At 37.3% G+C, this 27137-nt stretch overlaps 2 protein-coding genes across 8 annotated transcripts in view; one reads left to right on the top strand and one right to left on the bottom strand.

Annotated features, from left to right (window-relative positions):
* LOC139766369 (uncharacterized) overlaps positions 1–14330 on the top strand; it is a 33488-nt gene extending 19158 nt beyond the window's left edge. For all 3 annotated transcript variants that reach the window (XM_071694905.1, XM_071694907.1, XM_071694906.1), the window contains exons 7-19: positions 21–178; positions 1113–1195; positions 3146–3343; positions 4444–4594; positions 4789–4894; positions 5228–5349; positions 6292–6573; positions 7848–8009; positions 10352–10495; positions 11332–11459; positions 11921–12185; positions 12306–12488; positions 13184–14330. In XM_071694905.1, the coding sequence (XP_071551006.1) occupies positions 21–178; positions 1113–1195; positions 3146–3343; positions 4444–4594; positions 4789–4894; positions 5228–5349; positions 6292–6573; positions 7848–8009; positions 10352–10495; positions 11332–11459; positions 11921–12185; positions 12306–12488; positions 13184–13609 (2408 nt within the window). In that variant the 3' untranslated portion in view covers positions 13610–14330. The remainder of the gene's footprint in view (positions 1–20; positions 179–1112; positions 1196–3145; positions 3344–4443; positions 4595–4788; positions 4895–5227; positions 5350–6291; positions 6574–7847; positions 8010–10351; positions 10496–11331; positions 11460–11920; positions 12186–12305; positions 12489–13183) is intronic.
* A 350-nt stretch (positions 14331–14680) lies between these two features.
* Positions 14681–27137, bottom strand: part of LOC139766370 (uncharacterized) — a 130137-nt gene continuing 117680 nt past the window's right edge. For all 5 annotated transcript variants that reach the window (XM_071694911.1, XM_071694912.1, XM_071694909.1 and 2 more), the window contains 5 exons: positions 26655–26787; positions 26043–26172; positions 22513–22638; positions 22166–22308; positions 14681–18797 (listed from right to left, as the gene is read on the bottom strand). In XM_071694911.1, coding sequence (XP_071551012.1) covers positions 17493–18797; positions 22166–22308; positions 22513–22638; positions 26043–26172; positions 26655–26787 — 1837 coding nt within the window. In that variant the 3' untranslated portion in view covers positions 14681–17492. The remainder of the gene's footprint in view (positions 18798–22165; positions 22309–22512; positions 22639–26042; positions 26173–26654; positions 26788–27137) is intronic.

Raw genomic sequence — 27137 nt, forward strand, 5'->3', positions numbered from 1 at the left:
GAATAAATTACCTTTTTCAGCTGTTCAGGCAGAATTGGAGATAATGAGGCTGAAGCAGATTAAGGAGATTCAGTACAAAGAGAAACTGTCTGTCCAACCCATTAAAGGATCTTTGTCTAAGATCAGAACTGAGAGGAAAAGAGAAAGGAGAAAGCTTAAGTCATTTGGTACCATTAAGGTGAGTACAGGTATGTTTCAAAGAAGATTTTTCTTTTGAAATATTGTATTTAAAAATGTCTTTAACACACTTTTAATATTTTTGCTGTCATTAAGAACTTTCCTGAAGCAAAGGATAATTGTTGAGCTGTGATACCATTTAGCACTTAATGTATCCATCCTTTTTTTTTATGTTTTTTCATACTAACATCACTCAGACCCATGTAAAATTTTCCAGCTGGTGGCTTAGCTCATGTTAATGTATATTCATGCTATTTCTGAAATTGATGTATCCACTACAGGTTTTCTTTTGGTTTTTACCTGTATATCTTAAGGCCCCATGATTTTAAAAAATTTTACTTTCATAGGTCTTCTTTTTATTAATTGATATATTCATTTCCTTCATTATTAGATATCTTTAATTACTTTTGGTGAAACCTGATGTGTGTCAAATCACCTTTCCAAGAAAAATATGAGTTTAGTAGTTAAGGGAATATGATGCATAAGTAGATAATAATAGGGTTGGGACAGAGTGATACTAATTACACTTCTTCAAATAAGAGTAACTTTAACAGCTGCATTTTGGAATATGTCACTCAGTGAATGTCTTCTTTTTCTTTAGGGTAGTCCCATGTATAGATAATAAGAGCTGCTGTACTTGTTTCAGCATTCCATTATTTATAAAGTTTAACTATTGAACTCCTCGGAGTTCACGTGAATAGCTGTGGTCACAACACGATCACTTATATTATGTATGTTGATTTTTTGATGAAGTCATTGGAAGAAAGGAGACTTAATTGAATGAAATTTTCAATCTTAATGTCTGTATATATGTAATTATATGAAATTAGTGTGAGTGCCTCCATATGCCATGGATCTTCCAGTCTTTTGCATGTTATGAATGGTTGTTCAAATATATATAGACTTACTGCATCTTTTTCTTTTTTGATGAATAGATATTCAGTGGAGGTAGAAAGGAAGTTCATGAAGTTAATGCAAAAAACTCCATTCATTATCGTTTTCCCATGAAGGAAAAAAGGTATGTAATACAGATGTTCTTGATTTTTTTCACACATTTCCACATATTATTTGATTTTCACTGATGCTGCTGCAATGCAAATTTCAAATGGACATGCCCATTTTTTTTATTATATCCTTAATTATTTTATGTATTATTTATTATACTTTGTCGCTGTCTCCTGCGTTAGCGAGGTAGCGCAAGGAAGCATGAAAGAATGGCCCAATCCACCCACATACACATGTACATACATCTTTTTATGTATTGTATTTTCTTTCACAATTATTGTTGTTACTGTAGATGAGTCTTTTGCTGTTGCCATTTGTGGAGATATTTTAAAGATTTATTTGGCATTTTGTTCCTGCATTACAAAAAAAGAATGTTCTTAGTTTCACAATGGGTCTCTCTCTAGCAAATGGATTTGTATGTAGCATTTATGGATCTGGAGAAGGCATATGATAGAGTTGATAGAGATGCTCTGTGGAAGGTATTAAGAATATATGGTGTGGGAGGCAAGTTGTTAGAAGCAGTGAAAAGTTTTTATCGAGGATGTAAGGCATGTGTACGTGTAGGAAGAGAGGAAAGTGATTGGTTCTCAGTGAATGTAGGTTTGCGGCAGGGGTGTGTGATGTCTCCATGGTTGTTTAATTTGTTTATGGATGGGGTTGTTAGGGAGGTGAATGCAAGAGTTTTGGAAAGAGGGGCAAGTATGAAGTCTGTTGGGGATGAGAGAGCTTGGGAAGTGAGTCAGTTGTTGTTCGCTGATGATACAGCGCTGGTGGCTGATTCATGTGAGAAACTGCAGAAGCTGGTGACTGAGTTTGGTAAAGTGTGTGAAAGAAGAAAGTTAAAAGTAAATGTGAATAAGAGCAAGGTTATTAGGTACAGTAGGGTTGAGGGTCAAGTCAATTGGGAGGTGAGTTTGAATGGAGAAAACCTGGAGGAAGTGAAGTGTTTTAGATATCTGGGAGTGGATCTGTCAGCGGATGGAACCATGGAAGCGGAAGTGGATCATAGGGTGGGGGAGGGGGCGAAAATTCTGGGAGCCTTGAAGAATGTGTGGAAGTCGAGAACATTATCTCGGAAAGCAAAAATGGGTATGTTTGAAGGAATAGTGGTTCCAACAATGTTGTATGGTTGCGAGACGTGGGCTATGGATAGAGTTGTGCGCAGGAGGATGGATGTGCTGGAAATGAGATGTTTGAGGACAATATGTGGTGTGAGGTGGTTTGATCGAGTAAGTAACGTAAGGGTAAGAGAGATGTGTGGAAATAAAAAGAGCGTGGTTGAGAGAGCAGAAGAGGGTGTTTTGAAATGGTTTGGGCACATGGAGAGAATGAGTGAGGAAAGATTGACCAAGAGGATATATGTGTCGGAGGTGGAGGGAACGAGGAGAAGAGGGAGACCAAATTGGAGGTGGAAAGATGGAGTGAAAAGGATTTTGTGTGATCGGGGCCTGAACATGCAGGAGGGTGAAAGGAGGGCAAGGAATAGAGTGAATTGGAGCGATGTGGTATACAGGGGTTGACGTGCTGTCAGTGGATTGAATCAAGGCATGTGAAGCGTCCGGGGTAAACCATGGAAAGCTGTGTAGGTATGTATATTTGCGTGTGTGGACGTGTGTATGTACATGTGTATGGGGAGGGTTGGGCCATTTCTTTCGTCTGTTTCCTTGCGCTACCTCGCAAACGCGGGAGACAGCGACAAAGTATAAAAAAAAAAAAAAAAAAAAAAATGTATGATGTGCCCTTTTTTTTTATGGTTTCTTAGGGAATGTTCATCCTTTAGCATGTAAATAATGGATATTTAAATAAATTGCTGCCATTTACCTCCATGTTAATCATCCAGTTCCTCTTCATATATTTAATGCTGGAACTTTATTTTAGTTATATTTTCATTGTACATGGTAGATTACTTGTGTTTGGTACATTGATAGCTAACCCATCTATATTCTCTTTCTATATTATTCAGGTATGGAAGTGTAAACTGTATAGATGGATGCTATGTAGTTCCTGGTGTGGATGGTAGCATTGGTGTGGAGGAGATAAAACAAGGATTCTTAGCAATGCCAGGAGTTCATCCAGGACTTCTTCCCCCAACATGGGTAACAAATCACTACCGTTGGATTGTGTGGAAACTAGCAGCCTTAGAAAGACGCTTACTTAACTGGTAAGGAAACCACCATCTCTAGTTTCAGTTGTAGATAGTTGGCCCTAATAAAAAGCCACTACCTTCATAATCAGCACACCATAGAGGTATACACAACAGACTTGCATTCGAACATTTACTTTTGTATCCCTTGCCTATGTAGAAGGGCACTGTATTTGCATTCTGCCAGTTCTCAGATACTTCACCTTGGGCCATACATATATTGAATAGCCAGTCTAATCAATTAAGAACACTTCTACCCCCTTTCTTGAGAAGCCAAGCAGCAGTCCTATCCACTTCTGACACTTTACCACACTTCTTAGGGAAGGCCTTCCCCACCACTTCTGTTTTCACCAAACAATATGCCAGGACTCCCTGACCACAAATGCAACCTCATTTCAAACACACCACCTGTTTCCACTCTATCATTTGACACATGTAACAGCCCTTCAGTATACTCCATCTCTTTTTTGCCCATTTGCTAGTTACTACTACTACATCATATCTTGTCTGTGCCACTCCCATTTATTTTCTTAATCTAATAATACCTTTCACCTTCCAAATATTTTTTTTAATTTTTGCAAAACTTTCTTTTTTTCTTTTTTCTTTTTTTTTGGCATGGATGTTAAAGGACTCCACTAACAAATGGTAACATTGCAAGTGAGAAATCACTTCAGTGAGGTTGTATTATCATTAATGAACAGAAAAGGATACAGCATTGTTGAGGATCTTTTTACCCCAAAGGAGCCCACCTCACCCGGCTCCCATAGGGGGCACAGCGTTGAAGCTGCAGGAGCCCAGTAAAAGAAGTTTTAAGGTTATGTGATACTGATGATATAGGGTGTTTATTCCTCACCTGGTGTTAGTGAACTCTTTCTGCAGGTGGTAAATACAGCTGCTGGAAATGAACACACATTCATTGAGGGCTTTCTCATCCCAAATGAGCCCATTTACTCTCTTCCTGCTTGAAGCACAACAGCCTTGAAGTTGCAGGATTTCTATATAGGTTACCTAATGATATGTCCAGCATATCCTATGCCAGGGTTCTAGTTATGTGTATTTTTCTGTTTATGTGTGTGTATACATAAAGTTGTTTAACAAGTATTTTTATTTCCTTTTAGTGAAGTTTTGACACTGGAGGGTGTCATAGCTAGGCTGAAATACCGCTATGATCGGGAGATTGATTGTGCTGAGCGTCCCATACTTCGGAAGATTACTGAGCAGGATGATATTCCACAAAAGACTATGATTCTCTGTGTGGCCAGTATTATGGTAAGGATTTTTTTTTGAAGTGGAAGATGGCATCAAAAGTAGCAGGTAGTCAGCAATATGGCCATCAGCTTTCATTTCTGGACTGTTTTCTTGAGCTTGAATTAAAAGGTTAGCACACAATCCTTAGAGCAATGGGCAGCCCTGCCCTATTGCTTTGTGACAACAAAATGTTTTACACTAAAATTCCTTTACAGATTGCAGATCAAGGAGCAGCTAGAGTTCCATGTGCTGAAATCAGAGCACAGAGCCCTAATTGCCAGGCATCCATGCTAGAGCTCACTGATGGCTGGTATAGCATTGGTAAGTTGGTGTATATATGTAACTTTAGAGATAGAATTCCAGCATTTGATGTTTACTTAATGGGTAATATGGTGTTCCAGTTCTATGCCAGGTTGTGCGATTAGGGTAGGGGACCACAGTTTTGCAAAAGTAATTTTTTTCTGTGTTTAATGGCTTGCCATTGTGCATAATTTTTATTGCATTTTTTGGGGGGCATGGTTCTCAGGGTGTTTAGCACTTGAAAGCATGAATATTGTTACTCATCAAACTGCTTTTAGGAGATCCCCCATGTGCCGTCTTGGGAATAACTATTTGCTAAGATGTGTACTTAAGAGTAGTTTTGTTATTTTTTAGGTGCTGTTGTTGATAGTGCAATGATGCGGATAATCCATGATGGCAAGGTAGGAGTAGGTACAAAACTTGTAATTCATGGTGCTGAGCTGACTGGATCATCAGCTGCCTGCCATCCCCTAGAGGTAAGAATGATCTTGCATCATTAGATTTTCTTCTGTTCGTAGATTTTAAATTACTCTGAAATAGAATAGTATAATTATTTGAGACTGATTTATCCTGGTTCCGTTTTCTTATTTTTCTGTTGAAGTAATTTTTTTGATTATTTGTTAGCATTTTATTTGTCAAAACTTATTCACCTGCATCATTGTGCATCCACTTGGCAATTATTCTGAAATACTAGCATTAAAACTGAAGGTATATATTTCTTTTCTATCTGTATAGCAACATTTGTGTATGTATCAGTCTGTTTCTTTTTCTCTCTTCTGATCTTGCCTTTTTTTTAATATCTTATGTCTTTAGCTACCCCTATTTTTGCATTAGCAGTTAATAGTATTTGACCAGATTTAAGTACATTTATATAGAACACTTATCATTTCATAATTTATGTATAGTTTTAAAGGAACTCTCATTATACTGGCTTGCATGGATCATAGTTGGACTACTTACTCTCTGATCATAAAATTATGTTACAACATTCACTCAAGAAATTATTGAAATATGAAGTCCTCTCCATTAAAGAGCATACTCATTGTGTACCTCAATTGATTAGGGATAGAATTCCCTTTCCTGAAATTTACTGTAGAAATCAGCCTTACTCTAGTATAGGTGCTATTGGTTCATACAAATTGATTTTTAGTTGCTAGTGTCTGGATAGTTGTAACCAAGTCAGTTCTGCTGTTGATTGCTGAACATCAGGTTACCATTTATTTAAGGAGGCAGTAACCACCCTGTTCTACTTTTTTTCGTAAGGTGTTTGCTGCTTTTCACTGAGACAGGTTTTAGGGTATTTCCCCACACTTTATATATTTTTCATTTATAGAAAGAAGTACATTGTGCTTCAAAATTGATTTTTTTAAGAGTTGATCATGCTGTTATTATCATTTTTTTCTTTGTACAACAAATAGGCACCAGCTGCACTTCGCCTTCGTTTGCATACAAATATGACTCGAAGAGCACGTTGGTGGGCACGCCTTGGCCTTCTTCCACAGAAGGGTCCACTTCCTACTAACATTGGAGCAACACTAAATGATGGAGGCCTTGTTGGTCAAATGACTTTGATGTTAGCTAGGGTGTATCCAATGGTGTACTTTGAGCGTTTGAATGGCAGGTCTCTATTTAGAGGAGAAAAAGCACACATGAGAATACTGAAAGAAACTCAGCAGCAGAAAGAGACCACTATGCATCAGGTAGGATTATTAGAATCTCCCTTGTCCTATTCTAATATTATTTTGTACACTACACTGTGCTTGTTGTCAGTATAAATCTCTTCAATATGAACATAGGATATGCTCCTGGCAAAATGTATGTATGGCAAATCAGCACAAATTGGACCTAGTAGTTGTTGGAAGAATATGGATGTGTTCTCAACACCTTCCTAAGCTTCATTATGGAAAAAGATGTACTTGCCTATATTATAGAGAAGATTTACATGTGGAGCCATTGCACAGATCATGCTTGAGCTTAATTTGGTCATATTCCTACATCCAACATTTTTTTCTGTATTTCCAGTCAAAGGATGTTTCATTCTTGTCATATAACATTCAGTGAGCTTGATTGAGCCATAGTATTTTTTCTTCACAGGGAGTGTGATGGTGAAAGAATATGACCCAGAAAGTGAATTTTCCATCATTTGTTTTAAATATAGTACCATAAACAAACGCACACAAAAAAAAAAGAATGTAATGTGAGTGAAACTTTTAAAGAGATAGAACTTTATTGATGTGGCATTTTCTGCCTTAGCTAATGACTTAGCTTTAACTTTCATTCAATATCAGACAAACAAGTGTTACATGTTTTGAGTATTGAATGACACTCCATATATTGAGAAAAATCCCCTCAGTATTATTTCAGGTGTTATTATTATATAAAGAAAAAACTCAAAGTCAATACTGTAATTGTAATGATAATGCTGAGCATGTATTTTTTCTACATCAACACAGTTACTGTATTGACTTCTTATATATCCCTATATCATTACTGAACTGGTTCTTTTGGTAAGTGCAAAGAATCTATTACTATGATGCTTAATATATAGGTGTTGCATTTGCTCGTGTGACATTACGGAAAAATATACCACAAGTTAAAACTGGGTTGTCAAAAAACGTCATGTGTACATAATTTTGATCCAGTCAAGAATCCAGTTCATGATGACGGCATGTAATACGTATCTTTCCCAACCCAATCTCATGCAGGTATTGCATTGCCCTATACAAAAGTTAGACTAGAATGGCTGGCCACACATTCTTCTTATAAGAACAAGCTGATTGATGTTTATGGAGCTAAAGATTTTTTGATAGTATTTTGATTTGACTAATTATTGTTTGTGTACAAACTAATGTAACCACTGTTGTGCTAGGGCTCAACTCTTTTGGTTGCATTTGATTGTTTGTCCTATCTGAGTGCACTAAAACTAGAAAATGAATTAATTCCTATTCCATATATGCTCTTTATTTACTTTCAGATGATAACTGAAGTGGAAAGGGAATTTAGTAAACAGACAGTAGAGAGCCCTGAAGATAATAGTGATCAGCTGCCCATGACTAAGGAGGAGATTTCCAACCTCACCATGGGTCGTGACATTGCCCACCTCATGGACAAAACTTTGGACCCTTGTAGTTTGGAGGTAGTTCCTGTGTCGTAATTGACTAGAAAGCGATATGAAAGTAATGTAATGAAGGATAGCTTTGTTGATGCTCTTCAGAGTAAAAGCAGAAGAAATAGATTTTAGTAAATAAGTTATGCATTTATAACTCATTATCTGCTTAGCTTAAGGATATGGGGGTCTTAGATTTTCTTATGCTGAATTATCTGTAGTTATTAACAGAGTAGTATTAAGTTTTACAGAGTGTCGTGAAAAAGGAGTAATCTGGTCTTGGAACATCAAACTTCAGAAAATCTGGTAGAAATCAATTAAGAGAGAAAAGAATTGGTTTGAACTTGTAAGCTAAATCCTTTGGTATGGTCCTTGTTAAAAGATATTTTCCTTGATCAAGAAGAATACAGTAGTTTTGAGAAACTATTTTCATTAAGAAAATTACCCAGTTGAAGTGTTGACCTTGGCTCAGTATTTTCATATGAACAAAGTAACAGATTCAAATGACGTATGATTCATAGGCATTTTTGTTAGGGTTATTGATGCAGCATAACTGCAACCTTTTCCTAGAGAACTTTCCATAAGTGGGTCAAACTTTTTGAAGAAATATCCGCTTGAATTTATTATTTTTTATTTTATCATAATTATACTTGATCATTGTTTCCCACATCAGCGAGGTGGTGCCAGGATACAGATGAAGAACGACCCATCCACTCATATACACATATATATACATAAACACCCATACACGTACATATACATACACATACATAACATTTACATACATAGACAGATACATATACATGTATGTATATGCATGTGTATGTGGTTGCGTTGGGCCATTCTTTCATCTGTTTCCTTGCACTACCTCACTAATGTGGGAGACAATGACAAAGTATAATAAAATAAATAAATAAACATATACTTACTTGCCTTCAGTGCATTCCCGGTGCCACCCCACCGGAAACAGCATTGTTGGCCCCTACTTGAGCAAGGTAGCACCAGTAAAACAGACTCACATTAAGTAATTTAGTAGATATACTCATTGTCACTAAGTGGATTACCAGATTGAAGAAGCTGACCAGGGTGTGCTTAAGTGAAATGGACATTTGGAGAGGATTAGTGATGAATGGATAAAAGGATTAATTTATCAGAAGCAGAGGGAGGAGTTAAAAAAACGAGGTGGAATGATGAAGTGAAGGATGCTCTGGCTATTGGGGCCTGAATATTTATTAGGGTTATAGGGGTGCATGCAATGTTTTGGGTTGATATGGTATACAGATAGTTTGCTGTCATTGGGCAGAATCAGGGCATACCAAGTGGTCAGTGTAAACCATAGACCCCCATTTGTAGACCCCATACAGTGCTTAAGGAACTGGCCATGTCCACCAGGCAGGACCACCGGTTAAGAATTGTTGTGATGTGTGTATGTCTTTGTGGAGTGAGCACAGGACAATTGAGTAGTATTGCACAGTCTTCAGTATACAAGTTGCATCTTGGGCATGAGGAAATAAGATATTTTGAATCATTGTTATATTAATAGGTTGGTTGGTATCCAGAATGCGGACAAGGAAGTGCAACTCGTATATTCCTTGGGAGTGTGGTTTCAGATGGATACATGTCTGGTGAAATGGACTTTGGTACTAGGTTAGGAGGGCAGTTCATCAGTGCTTGCTTAGCCATTACTGTGAGCGTTTATTTTTTTTCAACTGATTTCATCTGCAAGTGTTTACAGGAAGAGCAAGAAGTTGCATCTGACAAGGCTCTCTCATCATTAGTGGTTCCAAAAGGAATCATCTTGTAAAGAAGCTTTTCACCCAAAGGAACTCCATCATTTTCCTTTTCCTGCTTGAGTGCAGCTTCAAAACTGCTGGAGTTCTGGGGTTGTATGATAATGATTTGTCTGTGTTTTGTTTGTTAGAGGTTGGGTTGGATCCGAGTTATGGTTAGTGCTTTTTATTTATATTGCTTCAAAGAATTGAGCATTGAGCTCTGTAAAGTGAGGTTGTATTAGAAGTGTTTTTATGCCTAATTGTTTTTCCCACTCTAGCGAGGTGGGAGTAAGTGAGAAAGAACACTGCCCATGTACTTCTGGCATGTCGTAGAAGGTGACTAAGAGGAACGGGAGTAGAAATCTTCCCTTCCTGTATTAATTTTCAAAAGTAACAAAGGAAAGTACCAAATGAGGATTTTTTATCCCCTGTGGCTTTCATGTTTTGGATGCGACCTCAGTCACTAGGAAAATAGCGCACATGTATTAAAGAAAAAGAAATTACAAGATAATACTGTGAAGTGAACATTAGCATCATTTGTAAACATTCACTCCCTAGCTGTCATGTATAATGCAGTATATATATATATATTATCACCAGAGTTTACTGACACCTCACCAAGTAGAACTTGCAAGGTCTTGGCGGGAGCGACAAGCAGAAGAGAAAAGACGAAGTATTAACGCTGAAGTTCACCGCAGGCTTGCCAAGAAGCAGATCAGTTATGAAGCGACACCATTATTAAAGGTAAGTACTGATCTGTAGAGGTGAATTAATGAAGTCTGTACTTAATAAAATTGCATTTGACTGCATTCCCCATCAGCACTCTTCCTTTGGAAATCACTTTACTCAAACAACAACAGGTTAGTGAGACTGAAAATATTTTTCAGTAGCAAAAAGAATATTTTGCAGCATAAATTACATGAATTGTTAGAATTAGTGTTCCAGTAACAAGGTTTATGCTTTAAATAATTGTGGTACACCTACATGGTTTATGATATAGGACAGTACATAGGGGCTTTAAAAATTGACCAGCCTCATATTACTTTTATATTCATCAAATTCTTTTTTTTTTCATACTATTCGCCATTTCCCGCGATAGCGAGGTAGCGTTAAGAACAGAGGACTGGGCCTTTGAGGGAATATCTTCACCTGGCCCCCTTCTCTGTTCCTTGTTGTGGAAAATTAAAAAAAAAAACGAGAGGGGAGGATTTCCAGCCCCCCGCTCCCTTCCCTTTTAGTCGCCTTCTACGACACGCAGGGAATACGTGGGAAGTATTCTTTCTCCCCTATCCCCAGGGATAAAATTCTTCTTATGTATCCATAAATGTAAATGCTATCTTCTTTTCCTTCAAAATTGTCTTTATCTAAAAATTTGGTTAACTTTTGCTGTGGCAAGCCACCTTTGTTCTCGGTGTACAAGAGGTTCACTAATCTTTTTACAAAAGTACAAACGCCTTCTTGCAATATCCAAAACCATGCTAGTTGTACTAAGAAATCTTATGTAATTGTGTTATTTTTTTTACAAAAATCTTTGGACAACATTTTAGTAAACATGAAATTTATTTCTTCTTATGCATTAGGTGCGTATTGTGGACTGTGATGGGTCAGGAGCCATGGCAACCATATGGAGACCCTCAGAAGATGTTATACAAGCTTTTATCGAGCATACTTACTTTGTTGTACATAACCTCATGGCAGCTGGTTACAGGTAGGGAGGATATTAAGTGACAAAGCTGCTTCCAGTATGAAGTAAGACATTGTTAGGATGTAAAACTTGGAAATACTTGCACCCACTTGTCTATTTCTTGTCAAACAGGATAACTAAAAAAATTCATGATTTTGTAAGTGGTACAGATGAGTAATGCTCTCCATGTGGAGCAAAAAACTCTTGCACAGACTTCCGCTGGGTTAGCAGAGCAGGACACCTCAAGTCCTTATTCCTTACCACTTCATGTGTTGCTGGTTTCATAAAATACAGTGAAGCATTTAGGTTATCCTTCTGGTAAGTCTGGTTGAGTTGAATTGGCTGACTTTGACACCAAGCTGCCATCATTTTGTCATTCTGCATTATATTTGCGTAACAGCTGACTGATGTTCCATCACATGATGATACCATTTATGTGTTTATATTTTCTTTCATGCTTCCTCAGTTTTATTCCATTCCAATAGGAATGGGAGCCTCCAGTTCACAGCCACCCGACAGACTAGATGGAAACAGATAAAAGAATTCCCGGCAATCAATTCTCAGGAGTTTTCTCGTTATGTGACTCCTCTGTGTTTGATTTCATCCGGGGAGTTCCAACCATTATGGAAAGAAGTGGATATAGTTGGAGTGGTGTTGAGGTTGGGGCAGCTCGACAGGGGATCTCAAATAGTTCACATTGTTGATCATCATGTTAATATTGTTGCCCTTATGGTTTGGGGAGGCCTCAAGGTAGGCACAGGTTCTCCACCTTGTTATTAGTGAAACAAAACTGGGTATATATCACTGTTTGTTTTATATCTCATGACTTCAAAACAGAGGCTTCTAATCACCAAGTTTTTTTTTCAACAGGACTGTGGGGTTGAAGATAGTGTTGTAATAGGCTCGGTGATATCTGTGTTGAATGGTAATTGGCGTGGGCATAGAGGAGGAAGATTTGGTTGTGTGCATGTAACAGAGTTAACTGTTATCACCACCTTACCACGTAGTCCCCACCTACAAGAAGCTGCAACTCATCTAAAAGAGAGTGTTAAGGTGAGACTGGCCCCATTCTTTTTGCTGTTAGTAATTACTCTTATTATTAGTATACCCACACAGGCACACACACACTTTCAGAAGTAACAGCCTATTACTGTTAAGGGAGATACTTCAGCTCTTAAAAAATTTGGTAGGGTTTTCATAAGAAACTAAGGACGGAGGATGGGAAAAAAATGATGAATGGAAAAGGCAGAAATAGAAGGAACAGAAATGATGACACTTGTGTCTTCATCCTTCCTTCAATATCATTGGCTGGTAGTTAATTTCTTGCTATCCACTTTTCATTTTGACCTTATCAACCATTCTGCAACAAACTGTTTTTCAGCGTACTGAATTAAGGGGTTTCACAAATGCAGTTAGCTGTAGATTTGTTAAGGACCAGACATAAAGTTGAGTGAATGGAGTAATAGATTAAGAAATCAAAGTGATGCAACATGAAAAGGATGGTTGATAAAATGAAAGGTGAGAGTATTAAAACTGGTATTTACAGGTAGTAGATGAGGGCACTTGCTTAGAAGTTATTTTCACTCTAATGACACCTAATAGCCTCTGACGTATGCATTGTACCATTCCAAAACCTGGGGTCACTGGCCTTCTCTGGTAACTATATTCATTGAAAATTGCAAGTGATGATAATATAAGTCTTTGTAATAATGTAATGCAGATGAAAATGTGATAGTTTTGCTTTTCAGGATATGAAGACTTTGCTGCACGAAGGTGATATGAAGCTAGATGGGCAGTTTGACAGTCGTGCATATCCTGCAAAACTATCTACAGATGCACGAACTGTGGCAGGCAAAGGCATACAGGAGCAGATAGATGAATCAGAATCAAGATATGATGGGATGGAAGATTCAAGAGTGACAAAGACTGGCATTAGAAAGAATCATGATTCTCCAAAATATGTTGAACATGAGATAGTTGGAAACCCAAAGCTAATCAGGTTGGAGCAACGAACACGGGAAGTACGCAGTAAACTCAAGATCCTTGGACAATATGGGACACCATCTGCACTGCGACCAATTCAGTCCCCTGGCACTACAGATGCACACAAGCCATTTCGAGTACCTTTCAAGCAGCTACAGAAGTCTGACAATGTCGGAGACACAAATGCATGATTCTGTAAATATCACATTTATCAGAGTTTATTGCTTCCTAAAAACTGCAACAGTACAAGACATTCCCTCAGTATCAGATAAAAATGTGGTCTTGTATTATAAGAATCTTTTGTTACTTAATAATCATTTAGAATTCCACTTTAAATGTGATATTTAGATGAAAGCATTGTATTTTATGCTGAAAATGTTTTCACATCGCTATTTTTTCATACTTGGTTGCCGTTTCTTGAGTTAGCAAGGTAGCTCCAGGAACAGACTAATAATAATGATAAATATATATGCAGAACCTACATGGTATCTAGCTTTAAAGATGCAGGATCCTTACGTATGGAATTCTGGGGTTGTAGAATATGCTGGTAACATACTTCATGTCAACAAAGTAAATAGAGGAATTTGTCTTGTTTCAACTTTTTTTTTGTATGCTGTATTTCATATTACAAGTACTATCAAAATGAAACAATAAGGGAAAAAAATATCCTTTCAAATCAACTGGGTTAAGGAAATGCAGTCAGTGGGCTTAAGATCAAAGGTCTAAAACATAGTTTGTCCAATTATTTTTAGTGATATAAAACTTTTGTTTTCAAGCAAGTCGCTGGGTATTTTGGCATCCAGTTTTTCAATAAATATACTGTGCCTATAAATTTACAGCAGTACCCAGACATATATTATGAAGGATAAGGCAACTAAAGCCATTGATGAAATAAATGCTCTACCCTAAAGACATGATGTCCTTTACTTGATGCAACATTGAGACCAGCTTGCCATTTGCATAAAGGAGTGAACTAGGATGTTGGAATATATCTAGGAGGAGCAAGAATTATGTTCCTATATTTCCATACATATTTGCCACTTCCTGCATTAGTGAGGTAGTGTCAAGAATGGAGATATAGGTGGATCCAATCACTCTGAGTGGAAAATCCTTACCTGCACTTTTTGAGCCTTGTCAAATGTAGACATGGTTTATGCGAGTACATTATTATGAAATATCCTGATAAATTATTTCATAATAAAGTCCTACAAGGAATAAAAGAGTTTCCTGACCTTTAATAGTTACAATGAAACATACACAGGTATTCTTTATATTTACAATCACTCATGTGAAAACCTTTACACTCAAACTGTAATCATTATTGTGTACATTACACCAATACACAGAAATATTTTACTAGGACAAACTATCTTAACCCAGACACTGTTTGGTTTAGAAAGTATAACATATATCCACCAATGTCAATGTACATTCCAAAAAAAGTAGTCCTGGACCCCCTGGCCTGAAGTTTCTAATAATCTACAACTGGTAGACCAAATTAAGACTTGGCTTTGCTGCCACCGATACAATTGTAAACTGCATTAGGATGGCAGCAAAGTCAAGTCCTAATCTCCGTTGGCCAGTTGTAGATTAATGGTCTGAAGTTTCTAGTAATCCACTGCTGGACAACCAAGATTAAAACTGACCACTGCCATCATGATGCAGATGTAAAATGCAACAGGGTCGCACCAAAGTCAAATTTTAATTTTGGTCAGCAAACTGTAGATAATTAGAGACTTCAGGCCAAAGGGGGGACAATACTTTTTTGGGAGTACATGAACCAACCTTAAAATCAGTGTACAATAACCTTTGAATTACTAATGTTATCTGTTGTTAAGTAAATATATATTTTTTTTGTACATGGATAATTATCAATAAAATAAAGGTATAATTTCTGGAATTCCCTACTGTTCAAGTTTACTGGTCTTATAACTATATCCTTTCACTGCTTGATACATCATATGAAATATAATGAAGCTAATGCTCCAAATATCACGTGGTTTGAATGGCTCTGTCATTCTTTAAAATCACGAGTGATGTTTCTTACCACCAATTACTCGCAGAAGGAATTAGCAGCCTACCAGCACAGCCAGAAATAATAATATACATCTTATTCAATCACAAATCATCAGGATGCAAATACATCATCAGAACACAATGGCATGAGTACACACTCACTATTGCATTTAGTTTACAAATATGAAAAAAATTTGTGGTATTACTATTAACATTTTTGGTGAAAATATTTTTTCAAATTATTTGTTCATATCCTCAATCATGTAAGTTCTGTCTGTAAACAATGTACACGTCCATCAACCCCCTGCTTCTGACTGGAATGCAGCCTTGAAGCTACAGGAACCCCATAAAGGGTTCTAATAATGACATTAACACCACATTTCTGGTATTGTAATCCATCATTATGTATACTACTATCTGAAAGTTTTAATAAAAACTCACATCAAATTGATACCAAAACCTTAACCAGTAATATTATCTGTAAGAAAAAAAATCCTGTGCTAATACTGTTTTACTTGAAATCTTTTACTAATGTCTACTGAGGAAGCTGATCAATATGACAGACTGTTTATTTCATGTGAATGAAATATCGATAACCTTACAGAAAAAGTTGTCTAATCAAAGGAAACTGAGTTAATGCAACTTACTGCAAGCATGGAAAGCAAGTCTTTTCTTGTTTATGCCACAGTAATTACAATGCAGAGCAAGTAACCTTATCAAATTCAGTAGACCTTATTCTTTACATACCTTAATAAAACATGTTTCTAAGTTAGCAGTATCTGTGTTAAAATAATTAGCACTAGAACTAACATATATTCACAACACAGCCTTTCAACAATTAACATCTGTTGAGGCACACAGACTAGTTTCTTGTCAGATGCTTTGCAAACTGACCTGTTTTTGATTAAACATAATGAAACATATTCACACATGAAAACTTGATCATAAGTTAATCTTCTTATATGTTAAATAGTACAGGCAAATGCAGCACTACTTATATGGCCAATAATAATGTCTTTTTCTGTGCATATGACTGTCTACTAATTAGCAATATCAGTTCCAAAAGAGGCAGTGGAGAGAACTTTAATATATAATGTAATACTGTGTTCTATGAATTTTCACTGTTAATCATGAACCACACGTCCATGGAGCAGCTGGCATAACATATACATAAATCCTTTCTTTGAAATCCAAAATCAAGTATCAGCTAAAAATGTCCAGTCATTAATTCTAATAGCTGAATCTTCAACTTTTAAGAATGGATGGAACACAATGTAATTAGGTAAAAGATAACACTATCGTTTCCTAATTACAAAGATTGCATAAAGTGTAACACAAAATCTGTGGTACTACAATAAATGGTACTTCCTTTCACATGTGAAACATTTTACATACATACTATCATTTTCAATAATGTACTTCTGTAATAACTTGCTTTCTAGAAAAATCACTATAAAAAAAAGAGTCTTTAGGCTACTTAAAAGCACCACGGACCTGGGATAAGTCAAGTTCCTTTATATTGAACAACTAAGAAGAAACATTCTAAAATGCTTATTCTTCTCAGTTTCCCTTTCAAAATCTTAGTGGCATGACCATTAAGAAACTGGTTTTCATACCTACGTGAAGTAAAATTTTGTGTGCCTCTTGACTATGTCTGATACCACTAAGGACTCCAAGCTTGGTCTCCACATTAGTGTCCACATAGATCTGTAGAAACATCTTAAATACTTTTTTCAAAATGTCTTTTGCACAATATAACATTATTCTCAAACACTGAAGTAATACTGTTCAGCTGAGGAAACATACACAGTAGCTTACCTATTGCAGCTATTGCACTTCCAGGCTTGCAAGGTAAAAATACCAATTTCCAACATTTTTAAGTCACTTGAGCTCTTGCTGATGATCTGGGGGTATCTAAGTCCAATTTACGTTATAATATGCTTGAGTAAATTTGCTGTTGTTTAAATCTTCACTGTCTTTATATCTATCCACTTCTTAGCCACTCCTCACTCAGAGATTGGATAACTATCATTAGGATATGTACATAATAGATGCTATTCACGCCAGTGATGATCTTGGATCCTCCCACTCTCCTAGTGTGTACACAGAAGCAGAACGACGCAGTTCAGTTGAATTTATGTGTGGTGAACCCATCTGTAACTCACTGTTGGCTCTTATTAGAGTTTTGGGTGAACACACTCCTTTTTGTTTCCCTGAAAATACTGCAGAGTGATTTGTTGCCACTCGTTGCCCAGCAAGAACAACACAACCACTGCTGCTCAAAGGTTCACCTGTTCCGACTGCTTGAACTGCTGGATTCACGTTTTCCTCATGTTCTTCCAGGGAATGGGGAATAATTTGGTTTGCTTCCTCAAAAGGATTTTCCCCATCACTTACCGGATCACTTCGACCATCAGGTGGAGGCCTCACAAAATGCCAGGAAGAGTCATCTCCCTCTTTATTTTCTGAGAGCAGCATTAGAGAACCTAGAGACCTTCTTGGTATCATAGATGGTGGAATTCCAGCTTCCAGTAGTTCTTGTGGAGATAAATTAGTTGAGAGAAGAGCTGGAAACTGACAGGCAATGTAATCTTGGTCAATGGCAGATTGCTGGGTGGTTGAGTTATCTCCATGACTATCCATCCTTTGTAGCACAAGTGACTGTGGTCTGTACTGGGAGCTATTTTTGTTGCTGTGATAGTACGATTTTTGAAGAAATTTCTCACTAGAACATGATTCATGGTGAAGAGACTCAGGGTAATCCAAATGAGACAAGGATGCCGGTACAGTGTCAGATGTTGGTTGAACAGCACTGGTACAGTTTAGTGTTTCATCTTCCAGGGTACCAGATTTTTGATGGTCTAAGCCACCACTATTGAGGCGACTGACCAGACGAGAAAACATAGTTCCCATGTTAGAGTCTGTTGTTACAGAGTTGGATGTATACTTCTTAATACTTCCATTCTTATTGCTACTATGCTTAGCAGAGCCATTTCTCTGGACATCTGATGGTTTTAAAGATGTCCTTGGTGAAAGTCTAGTGGAGGTGGTACAAGCTGAATGGTGATTATGCAGAGGAGCATGGGCTGAAGACAAAGTTGAATGAGTATTGGATGAAGAATGAGTAAAGTGTGTATGTATATTTTGAGGTCGTCGTCTGAGGGTCCCGGTAGTGAAGAATGCTATCCAAGCTGCCCTAGCTTCTGGGTGTTGGGCAACTCTCACAATGAAAATAATTAAACCCTGAAGTGGTGTGGTGAGGCAGAATATGTACTGAAGTGTCAGACGAGCCCATCCAACACTAACTGCTCCTGCAACCCATGTTACACCAAGCAAAGCAACTACAGTCACAGCTCCACGAACCTGAGTGAAGTGAGGGATTTCAAATACAGTATTAGCATAGTGATGTACGTAACGAAAATAGTTTCTTATGCTGTTGACACAGGTATAACATAAATCTTCACATACCCTATACAAACATATACATATAATAAACTTAAACATCTTAAATCAAATCTTGATATCATAACATGTAGCTTTTCAGAGGATTTATACAACCATGAACCTATATCAGAACTAGGGATATGAAAATACTGAGGGCAAAAATTACATTAAACTAGGGATATGAAAATATTGAGGGCAAAAATTACATTAAGCAAGAATTCAAAAAAGACAATTTAAATTTCATTAGAATATGAATTGAATCCATCTATCCACTAATTGCTTATTGCTTCACTTAAAATAACTAAGAGTGCTGTTTTATCTACAATTATGAACTAAATCTACCTATCAATTAATTTGGAGCTTGTTACTTCACCTGCAATAACTATGAGTGCTGGTACTCTGAAATCAATCCACATACAAGTGAAGGTGAGAAAAGTTGCAATACAACTACCATATTTCACAGAAGATGACAGACACCAAAAGAACATTATACATGAGTAACATCAGCTCAAACTTTTGGTGAACCATAGTTAAATCTTTCAGAGACATGGACATCAGTCTACTGTTATGTAGCAGGATGCTATGGACAACAATCTACACATGTAATTTCCTGCCACAAGCTGAATTCTGCACACAATGTAGGTTCTGTTGGCTGGCTACAGATGCCAATCCAAACAAAGGATGAATCACGGCAGCTGCCTGAAGGCCTTGGTAACCCACAAATGACCTAGGTGAGTGGTTATGCACCTCATTCAGGAGCTCACTAAGTCTACGGCATCCACCCCAACCTGCCACCCATACCATCATTATGTGGGATTAGCTCATCTGCTAAATAATGTATCTTTCCTAGACAATTTAATAAATGCTTGACACTCAATTACAAAAAAATCACTAATTTTCTTTGCAATTAATCACATAAATAAAAATGTGCAATGAAAGTTTATGTAACTTGCCTACAAAAGAATGGCCAGTCTGGTAGAGAGAATGTTTCTGTTTTAATTCTTAAGAAAAAAGTTTTATATGATTTGTGTACCATTTCACAAAAAACGATTTTACAATTTTTATTTTGCAAAAGGGAGAATCAGCTGATCAATATGTGGGTTAAGGCCCTTCAGAGGTATTCTTTGAATGATACAACTCCCCAGATGAACAGACATGATGGCACTATGGTGACCAACAATCAAAATAAGGCTAACCCACAAGGTTAACATTTTACTAAAAAGATGTAAATTCCAGACCCAGAGATAATGAAAATAAAATCCAGCTTATAATAATGTGTTTCATCATCTGAAGAGAATTAGGCCACAAAAGCTGTAAGGTCTGATAAAAGTTAAATCCAAGTCTGTTTCCTGGGACTACAACTTAAATGGCACAGTCTCTAATTCTACTGTACTGTGCCCATCCTATACTGTAAAAGGCTAGCCTTTGGGAAAAATGCAAATTTTTCCCCTCTAAGAAAAGAGTGCTTCTACTGTAACCAAGAGACAGTGACAGAAGTAAGCATAAAGATTAACAAATGACTGTGCAATAGATAAATATAAGTAAGGACATTAGTCATTTCTATCTTGAAAAATTAATACTTTCAGTGTTCACAGTTTGCACAACTGATTATCAGCCTCATGGCTGTTTCTCTTTATCTATTTCAACTGCAAGAGCCTTCTAAAGCGTAGATGAGCTACCTTAACATTCATGCTTTTCCCGACTTACTGTTGAATTATACAGCATTACAGGGCAAGCTCACAGGATTCTGAATACCACCCAACCACATCACCCCTGATGGCTACCCAGTAGCAGCAGCAATATACTGACTATATTCACAATATTCTTACACACTACCCAAGCTCACTCCTAAACAGATGAACCTCTACATCATGTCCCTCTTAGCCATGGGAAGAGAAGGGAAAACTAGCATTCAAATGAATCCATATATTCTATACTTTCACTTCTTCTCCAAGTACAGCTACCTTAAATAATTACAGTTTTCCAGTAAAACTTCAACACACATCACTGGCCACCTATGGAAGATGAAGCAGAGCTCCTGTGTTCCATTTAAGTTTGTTCATCACATTATGCCTTTAAACACACATATCTGGAATGACTGTAACTGAGCTAAGGGCCCATGCTTAAAAACTGACGAAAAAAAAAGTAAATTCTACTTAACACTGTGTACAAAAAAATTAGTACAAACGACACCATCAAAACATGAGATATGATGGCACAGTCTTTTAAAGTTATCACTTTGGGCTGGTGTATTTGCTGTAGCTTCGTCTAGTGCTTAGCAAGCTTGTCACATCCACTGGGCAGTCGTAAATGAGTTCAAGAAGTATGGTGATGTAATGTATATGTCTTTCTGGGGTGATTACAAGACAAATGAAACATAAGTGTTTACTATCTTCAGTTCAGAAGTTGCATCTTGGGCATGAGGGGTCTTGTATAAGTTGAATCTGTATTTATAAGTTTGGAAAGATGGTTGTTGTGCAAAGCAAAGACAAGAAAGAATGACCTGTAAATGCCTCGGGCATGATGTTCCAGTTGAGTGCATGGCTAGAGGAGTGGAGTTTAAGAATGGACTGGAGGGGTATCTTTAATGCTTGTTGAGTCATTGCAGTGTAAATATTTTGTTTAGGATGTAGCTGTTGGGAGAGGGATGATCTGTGAGGATATGCTGCTTAAGTGAGGCATGGGTAAGCTTTTCACTTTTGCATCAGGGTTGATGCTTTGTTATGGAATGGTTTGGGTAGAAGGCATTCAGTGATGAATTGGAAGCTGAGCATGTTTAGGTGAGATTATCTGGGAAGAACTTTGGTTTCATTACATAAATGTTGAGTGTCTGAGGTCACAATGAAGCTGGTGACTGTTTTGAGTACTCTGTTTTGTGTGGCTTATAGTTTAGTAATGTCCACTTTTGAAAGGGTGAAAGATTAAGCAGGTGAGGCAGAATTTAGGATTTAGTGGATGAATTATTTGTACACAATACTAAGGGATTCTTTTCCTTGTCCTAAACTGATATATTTTATACCAATCTGCCTCTCTTGCCATAGCAAAGAATCATCATGAACAAAATGACAATAGCCTCATGCACATATTTCCACTTTCTAGCTTGCATGAACAATGTATCAAAATCAGATTTTACAATTCACAGTCAAGCCCCACAAATTACTTAAGAGCTCACCTTAATAGCTTCATATGAACATTCTCAGCCTACTAACAGAACATCAACCCCATAAACTACACATCCCATGCACACCTTATTTTTTAATCTATTTGCTTTTATTTCTCAACCATACCTGAGCAAGTGTAATAGGTAACTCCTTAGTGGGTTTCCTTGGAGGGGACCTTGGTTTGTGAGAGCGAGGGCGTCGCTGACACAAGACACGTGTCACCATCAAGAATACTATGCAGTTCACCAGAAGTACACAACATATGGGTGCTACAAGAGAACAAACATCATTAATATAATCATAAGGATAAATATAACTCATAAATCTAATTTTCAATAGTGCCTGTAATCTAGTCCTGTATAAAAATAACACTATGTTCTATAATCAAAGATAGCAAAGTATCAGTTTAGCTTCACCACACCTATCTAATTCATCTCTGTATGGAAGTGATGAGAAAAAAACAGTGTGTTCACCCATATAAGTCGAGTAGTAAACAGCTGGGTTGGGGATTGGGCTGATAACACAGAAGCCATGATTCTTATCACCATATACATCCAAGTCAGCTATGAGGGCTGCCACAACCACAATAACAGGGATACCTGCAAAGTAAAACAAGATTCATGATGAAAGCTTACAAGAGATGAGCATAAAAAAAATCTTACCTTCTTTTTGGAATTTTTTCTTACCAATACAGACAATTTCTTTTCAGGCATTCCAGTAAACTGAAGTTACTGTTGATGTTTATAATAATAAAGGTGAAACAATAACTGGAAAAAATACTAAAGACTATCATTGCATATGCCTTTGCTGGACTTTTTGCATACTTTTTATTTACTATTAACCTTCATAACTAATAATAAACATATAGGCATATGCTTGAATATATCAAAATCCAATTTCTTTGATGTTCTACTTCTCCAAATGTTTCTTTAATAGTTAAACCAAATACCTTCCTGAATTTCAGAACAATGCCGAACAAGCTTAGTCCAAACAGAAAGCTCTTTTGTAATAGAGCAACATAAACATGTAATAGATAGGTCAACATTTTTAGCACATTTTTACTTATTTACTATGTAAATCCCTTATTTGACACCAATGCCCCTATAATAGTTACTTCTTTATTTACTACAATTACTGCTGTTGCTGGTAGGTAGTATGTAGACAATCACTGACCAGGGAGGTATGTTACTAGTACTATCTGCCTGGGTATCAGAAGGGTCATTGACAGCTGAGTAGTAAGCCAGCACCTAAGTGGTTGTCAAGTTGCACTCCTATGACCCAGGTAGGTGTCTTTTCTTTCTGAATCACACACATATGAAGTGCTGGCATTCTGTCCACAAACATACAATCTCTCCTTGTCATCCATTATACTTGACAACACTTAACTCATTCTTCATAACTAAATTTTCCTGCAGTGAGTGCTATTCACTAACCCTGCCATTTGGCAAAATGGTAGGAATAACAGACAGAAGTAGTAGGTGGGAACATCAAACAGGAGCATTAGAAACATTAGCTAGAGGTAGTACACAGATATAAGATATATAGATATGAAAGTATTTATCTATTTATTTATTTTGCTTTGTCGCTGTCTCCCGCGTTTGCAAGGTAGCGCAAGGAAACAGATGAAAGAAATTGCCCAACCCACCCCCATACACATGTGTATACATACACGTCCACACACGCAAATATACATACCTATACATCTCAATGTACACATATATATACACAGAGACATATACATATATATACATGTACATAATTCATACTGTCTGCCTTTATTTATTCCCATCGCCACCTCGCCACACATGGAATAACATCCCCCTCCCCCCTCATGTGTGTGAGGTAGCGCTAGGAAAAGACAACAAAGGCCCCATTCGTTCACACTCAGTCTCTAGCTGTCATGCAATGATGCCCGAAACCACAGCTCCCTTTCCACATCCAGGCCCCACACAACTTTCCATGGTTTACCACAGACGCTTCACATGCCGATTCAATCCATTGACAGCACGTCGACCCCAGTATACCACATCGATCCAATTCACTCTGTTCCTTGTCCGCCTTTCATCCTCCTGCATGTTCAGGCCCCAATCACTCAAAATCTTTTTCACTCCATCTTTCCACCTCCAATTTGGTCTCCCACTTCTCGTTCCCTCCACCTCCAACACATATATCCTCTTGGCCAATCTTTCCTCACTCATTCTCTCCATGTGCCCAAACCATTTCAAAACACCCTCTTCTGCTCTCTCAACCACGCTTGTTTTATTTCCTCACATCTCTCTTACCCTTACATTACTTACTCGATCAAAGCACCTCACACCACATATTGTCCTCAAACATCTCATTTCCAGCACATCCACCCTCCAGCGCACTACTCTATCCATAGCCCATGCCTCGCAACCATACAACATTGTTGGAACCACTATTCCTTCAAACATACCCATTTTTCCTTTCCGAGATAATGTTCTCGACTTCCAAACATTCTTCAAGGCTCCCAGGATTTTCACCCCCTCCCCCACCCTATGATTCACTTCCGCTTCCATGGTTCCATCCACTGCCAGATCCACTCCCAGTTTTTCTCCATTCAAACTTACCTCCTAATTGACTTGACCCTCAACCCTACTGTACCTAATAACCTTGCTCTTATTCACATTTACTCTTAACTTTCTTCTTTCACACACTTTGCCAAACTCAGTCACCAGCTTCTGCAGTTTCTCACATGAATCAGCCATCAGCGCTGTATCATCAGCGAACAACAACTGACTCGCTTCCCAAGCTCTATCATCCACAACAGACTGCATACTTGCCCCTCTTTCCAAAACTCTTGCATTCACCTCCCTAACAACCCCATCCATAAACAAATTAAACAACCATGGAGACATCACACACCCCTGCCGCAAACCTACATTCACTGAGAACCAATCACTTTCCTCTCTTCCTACACGTACACATGCCTTACATCCTCGATAAAAACTTTTCACTGCTTCTAACAACTTGCCTCCCACACCATATATTCTTAGTACCTTCCACAGAGCATCTCTATCAACTCTATCATATGCCTTCTCCAGATCCATAAATGCTACATACAAATCCATTTGCTTTTCTAAGTATTTCTCACATACATCCCTGGGATAAGGGAGAAAGAATACTTCCCACGCATTCCTCACGTGTCATAAAGGGCGACTAGAGGGGACGGGAGCAGGGGGCCAGAAATCCTCCCCTCCTTGTATTTTAACTTTCTAAAATGGGATGAAAGTATGGGTACTTATAAAATTGTTGAAAATTTTTTTTCTTGCACACTGACTAAATTATATTTCAAAATATCTTTTTCCTCTAAAAAGCTCATTATATTTCAAAATATCTTTTTCCTATATAAAGCATTTTCTTTATTTCCATTTTTATTTGTCAAACTTCCTACATTCTATTACACTGTGATACTCTCCTCTTTTGAAGTATACCAATTCTGTAGATCTGAAACATATCAATATCTTACTTCTGTTAAGTTCAGGTAAGTGTTGTTGCACCTTAAAAGGATTTAGAATTGTAGAATACAAAGAATTTTCCATACATAACAGTTGTCATAGCAACCATAATTCTCTTGACATTGTGCAGTGTCTTTGTGCAAAAATGTGTTTCTAATTTTGCACAAATAAGGGCAAGATCTTTCACTTATAAGTCAGTTAAACAAGCTCAGAGAAAATCTTTCACAAATATCTAAAAAGAAATATTGGGTCTTCAGCAATATCAAGGTGTCTACCTACCCACCTACCTACAACAAGATTCTGCCATGATGGCAGGGTTAGCTAATTGCTAAAGACTATAAACTGATATTAATTCAAAGTTATGCTTAAAGATGAAAAGAGCAAAGCACTTAGTTAAAAATAGCAATTATTCTATGCCAGTTAATTCATTTACAAGCTTAAACTCTTTACAGTGCTGTACATACACTGAATCTAATATCTATTTGAATATCTTGTTCCATTCATGCATTAGATGTAAGACTTACCCCAAGCTGCAATAACTCGTTTGGCCATAAAATGGGTTTCAGCAGAGGCAAAGACAGTGATGAGGAGCTGATACATATTAGCTGCTTCAACCAGCATCCAGGCAAATGCAGCAATCACCAGGTAATGAAGCTGTAAGTTGGATTTCAAATTACTGCATTAACCATAATAAAGCAATAAACATTTTTCTCATATTATCAAAATTCTAATGCCATCAAACATATTCGTAAAGAACACACAAACAACAATATCACTATTATCACAAAATCCTATGAACCCTTCTCCAGAGACTCCTGGAGTTTCAAGTCTGCTATGGTCTACAATTATGAAAAGTATGAACTCTTTCAGCATAATACGTTCTTTGACAAAAGTGTACTCCAGTGATACACCGCACTGAAGATGACGTTTCGCTCACAATGTAACCCCAAGCAGATGGAGTCCATAGTAAAACCAACAAACAATAAAAGTTTTTAAGCTGTAATTATGACAAAAAAATAATGAAAAAACATTCTAGAAGTACTAACCTAACATGTATGTATATAATCTCTTACTGCAATTCATTATAATTGTGATAATCTCAGTATATAATACAGTACAAAACTTTATACACTTACAGCAGCTGCTAAAGCAGTGCAAGCAATGGAGGGTGGCTCCAGCTGAGCAGCTGCTATAAACACCAAGTTCAGCAACAGAAGAGCCAAAGACAAATTCATCACAATTTTGCCACTCCGGTCGCGGTTAAGTGTTCTGTGCAGACGAAAAAGTTCAAGATAAAAAATTCTTAAGGATACCTCACTAACACGGGAAATGGCGAATATGAGTGAAATATATATATATATATCATTTTTATTATTATACTTTGTCGCTGTCTCCCGCGTTAGCAATGTAGCGCAAGGAAACTGATGAAAGAATGGCCTAACCCATCCACATACACATGTATATACATAAACGCCCACACATGCACATATACATATATACATATGCATACACAGACACGTGAAATGGCACCCCACTTCCCCCCTGTGTGCGTGAGGTAAGGCAAGGTAAAGACAACAAAGGCCACATTCATTCACACTCAATCTCTAGCTGTCATGTGT

This window comes from Panulirus ornatus, chromosome 57 (assembly GCF_036320965.1).
Source record: "Panulirus ornatus isolate Po-2019 chromosome 57, ASM3632096v1, whole genome shotgun sequence".
NCBI classification, from domain to species: Eukaryota; Metazoa; Arthropoda; class Malacostraca; order Decapoda; family Palinuridae; genus Panulirus; species Panulirus ornatus.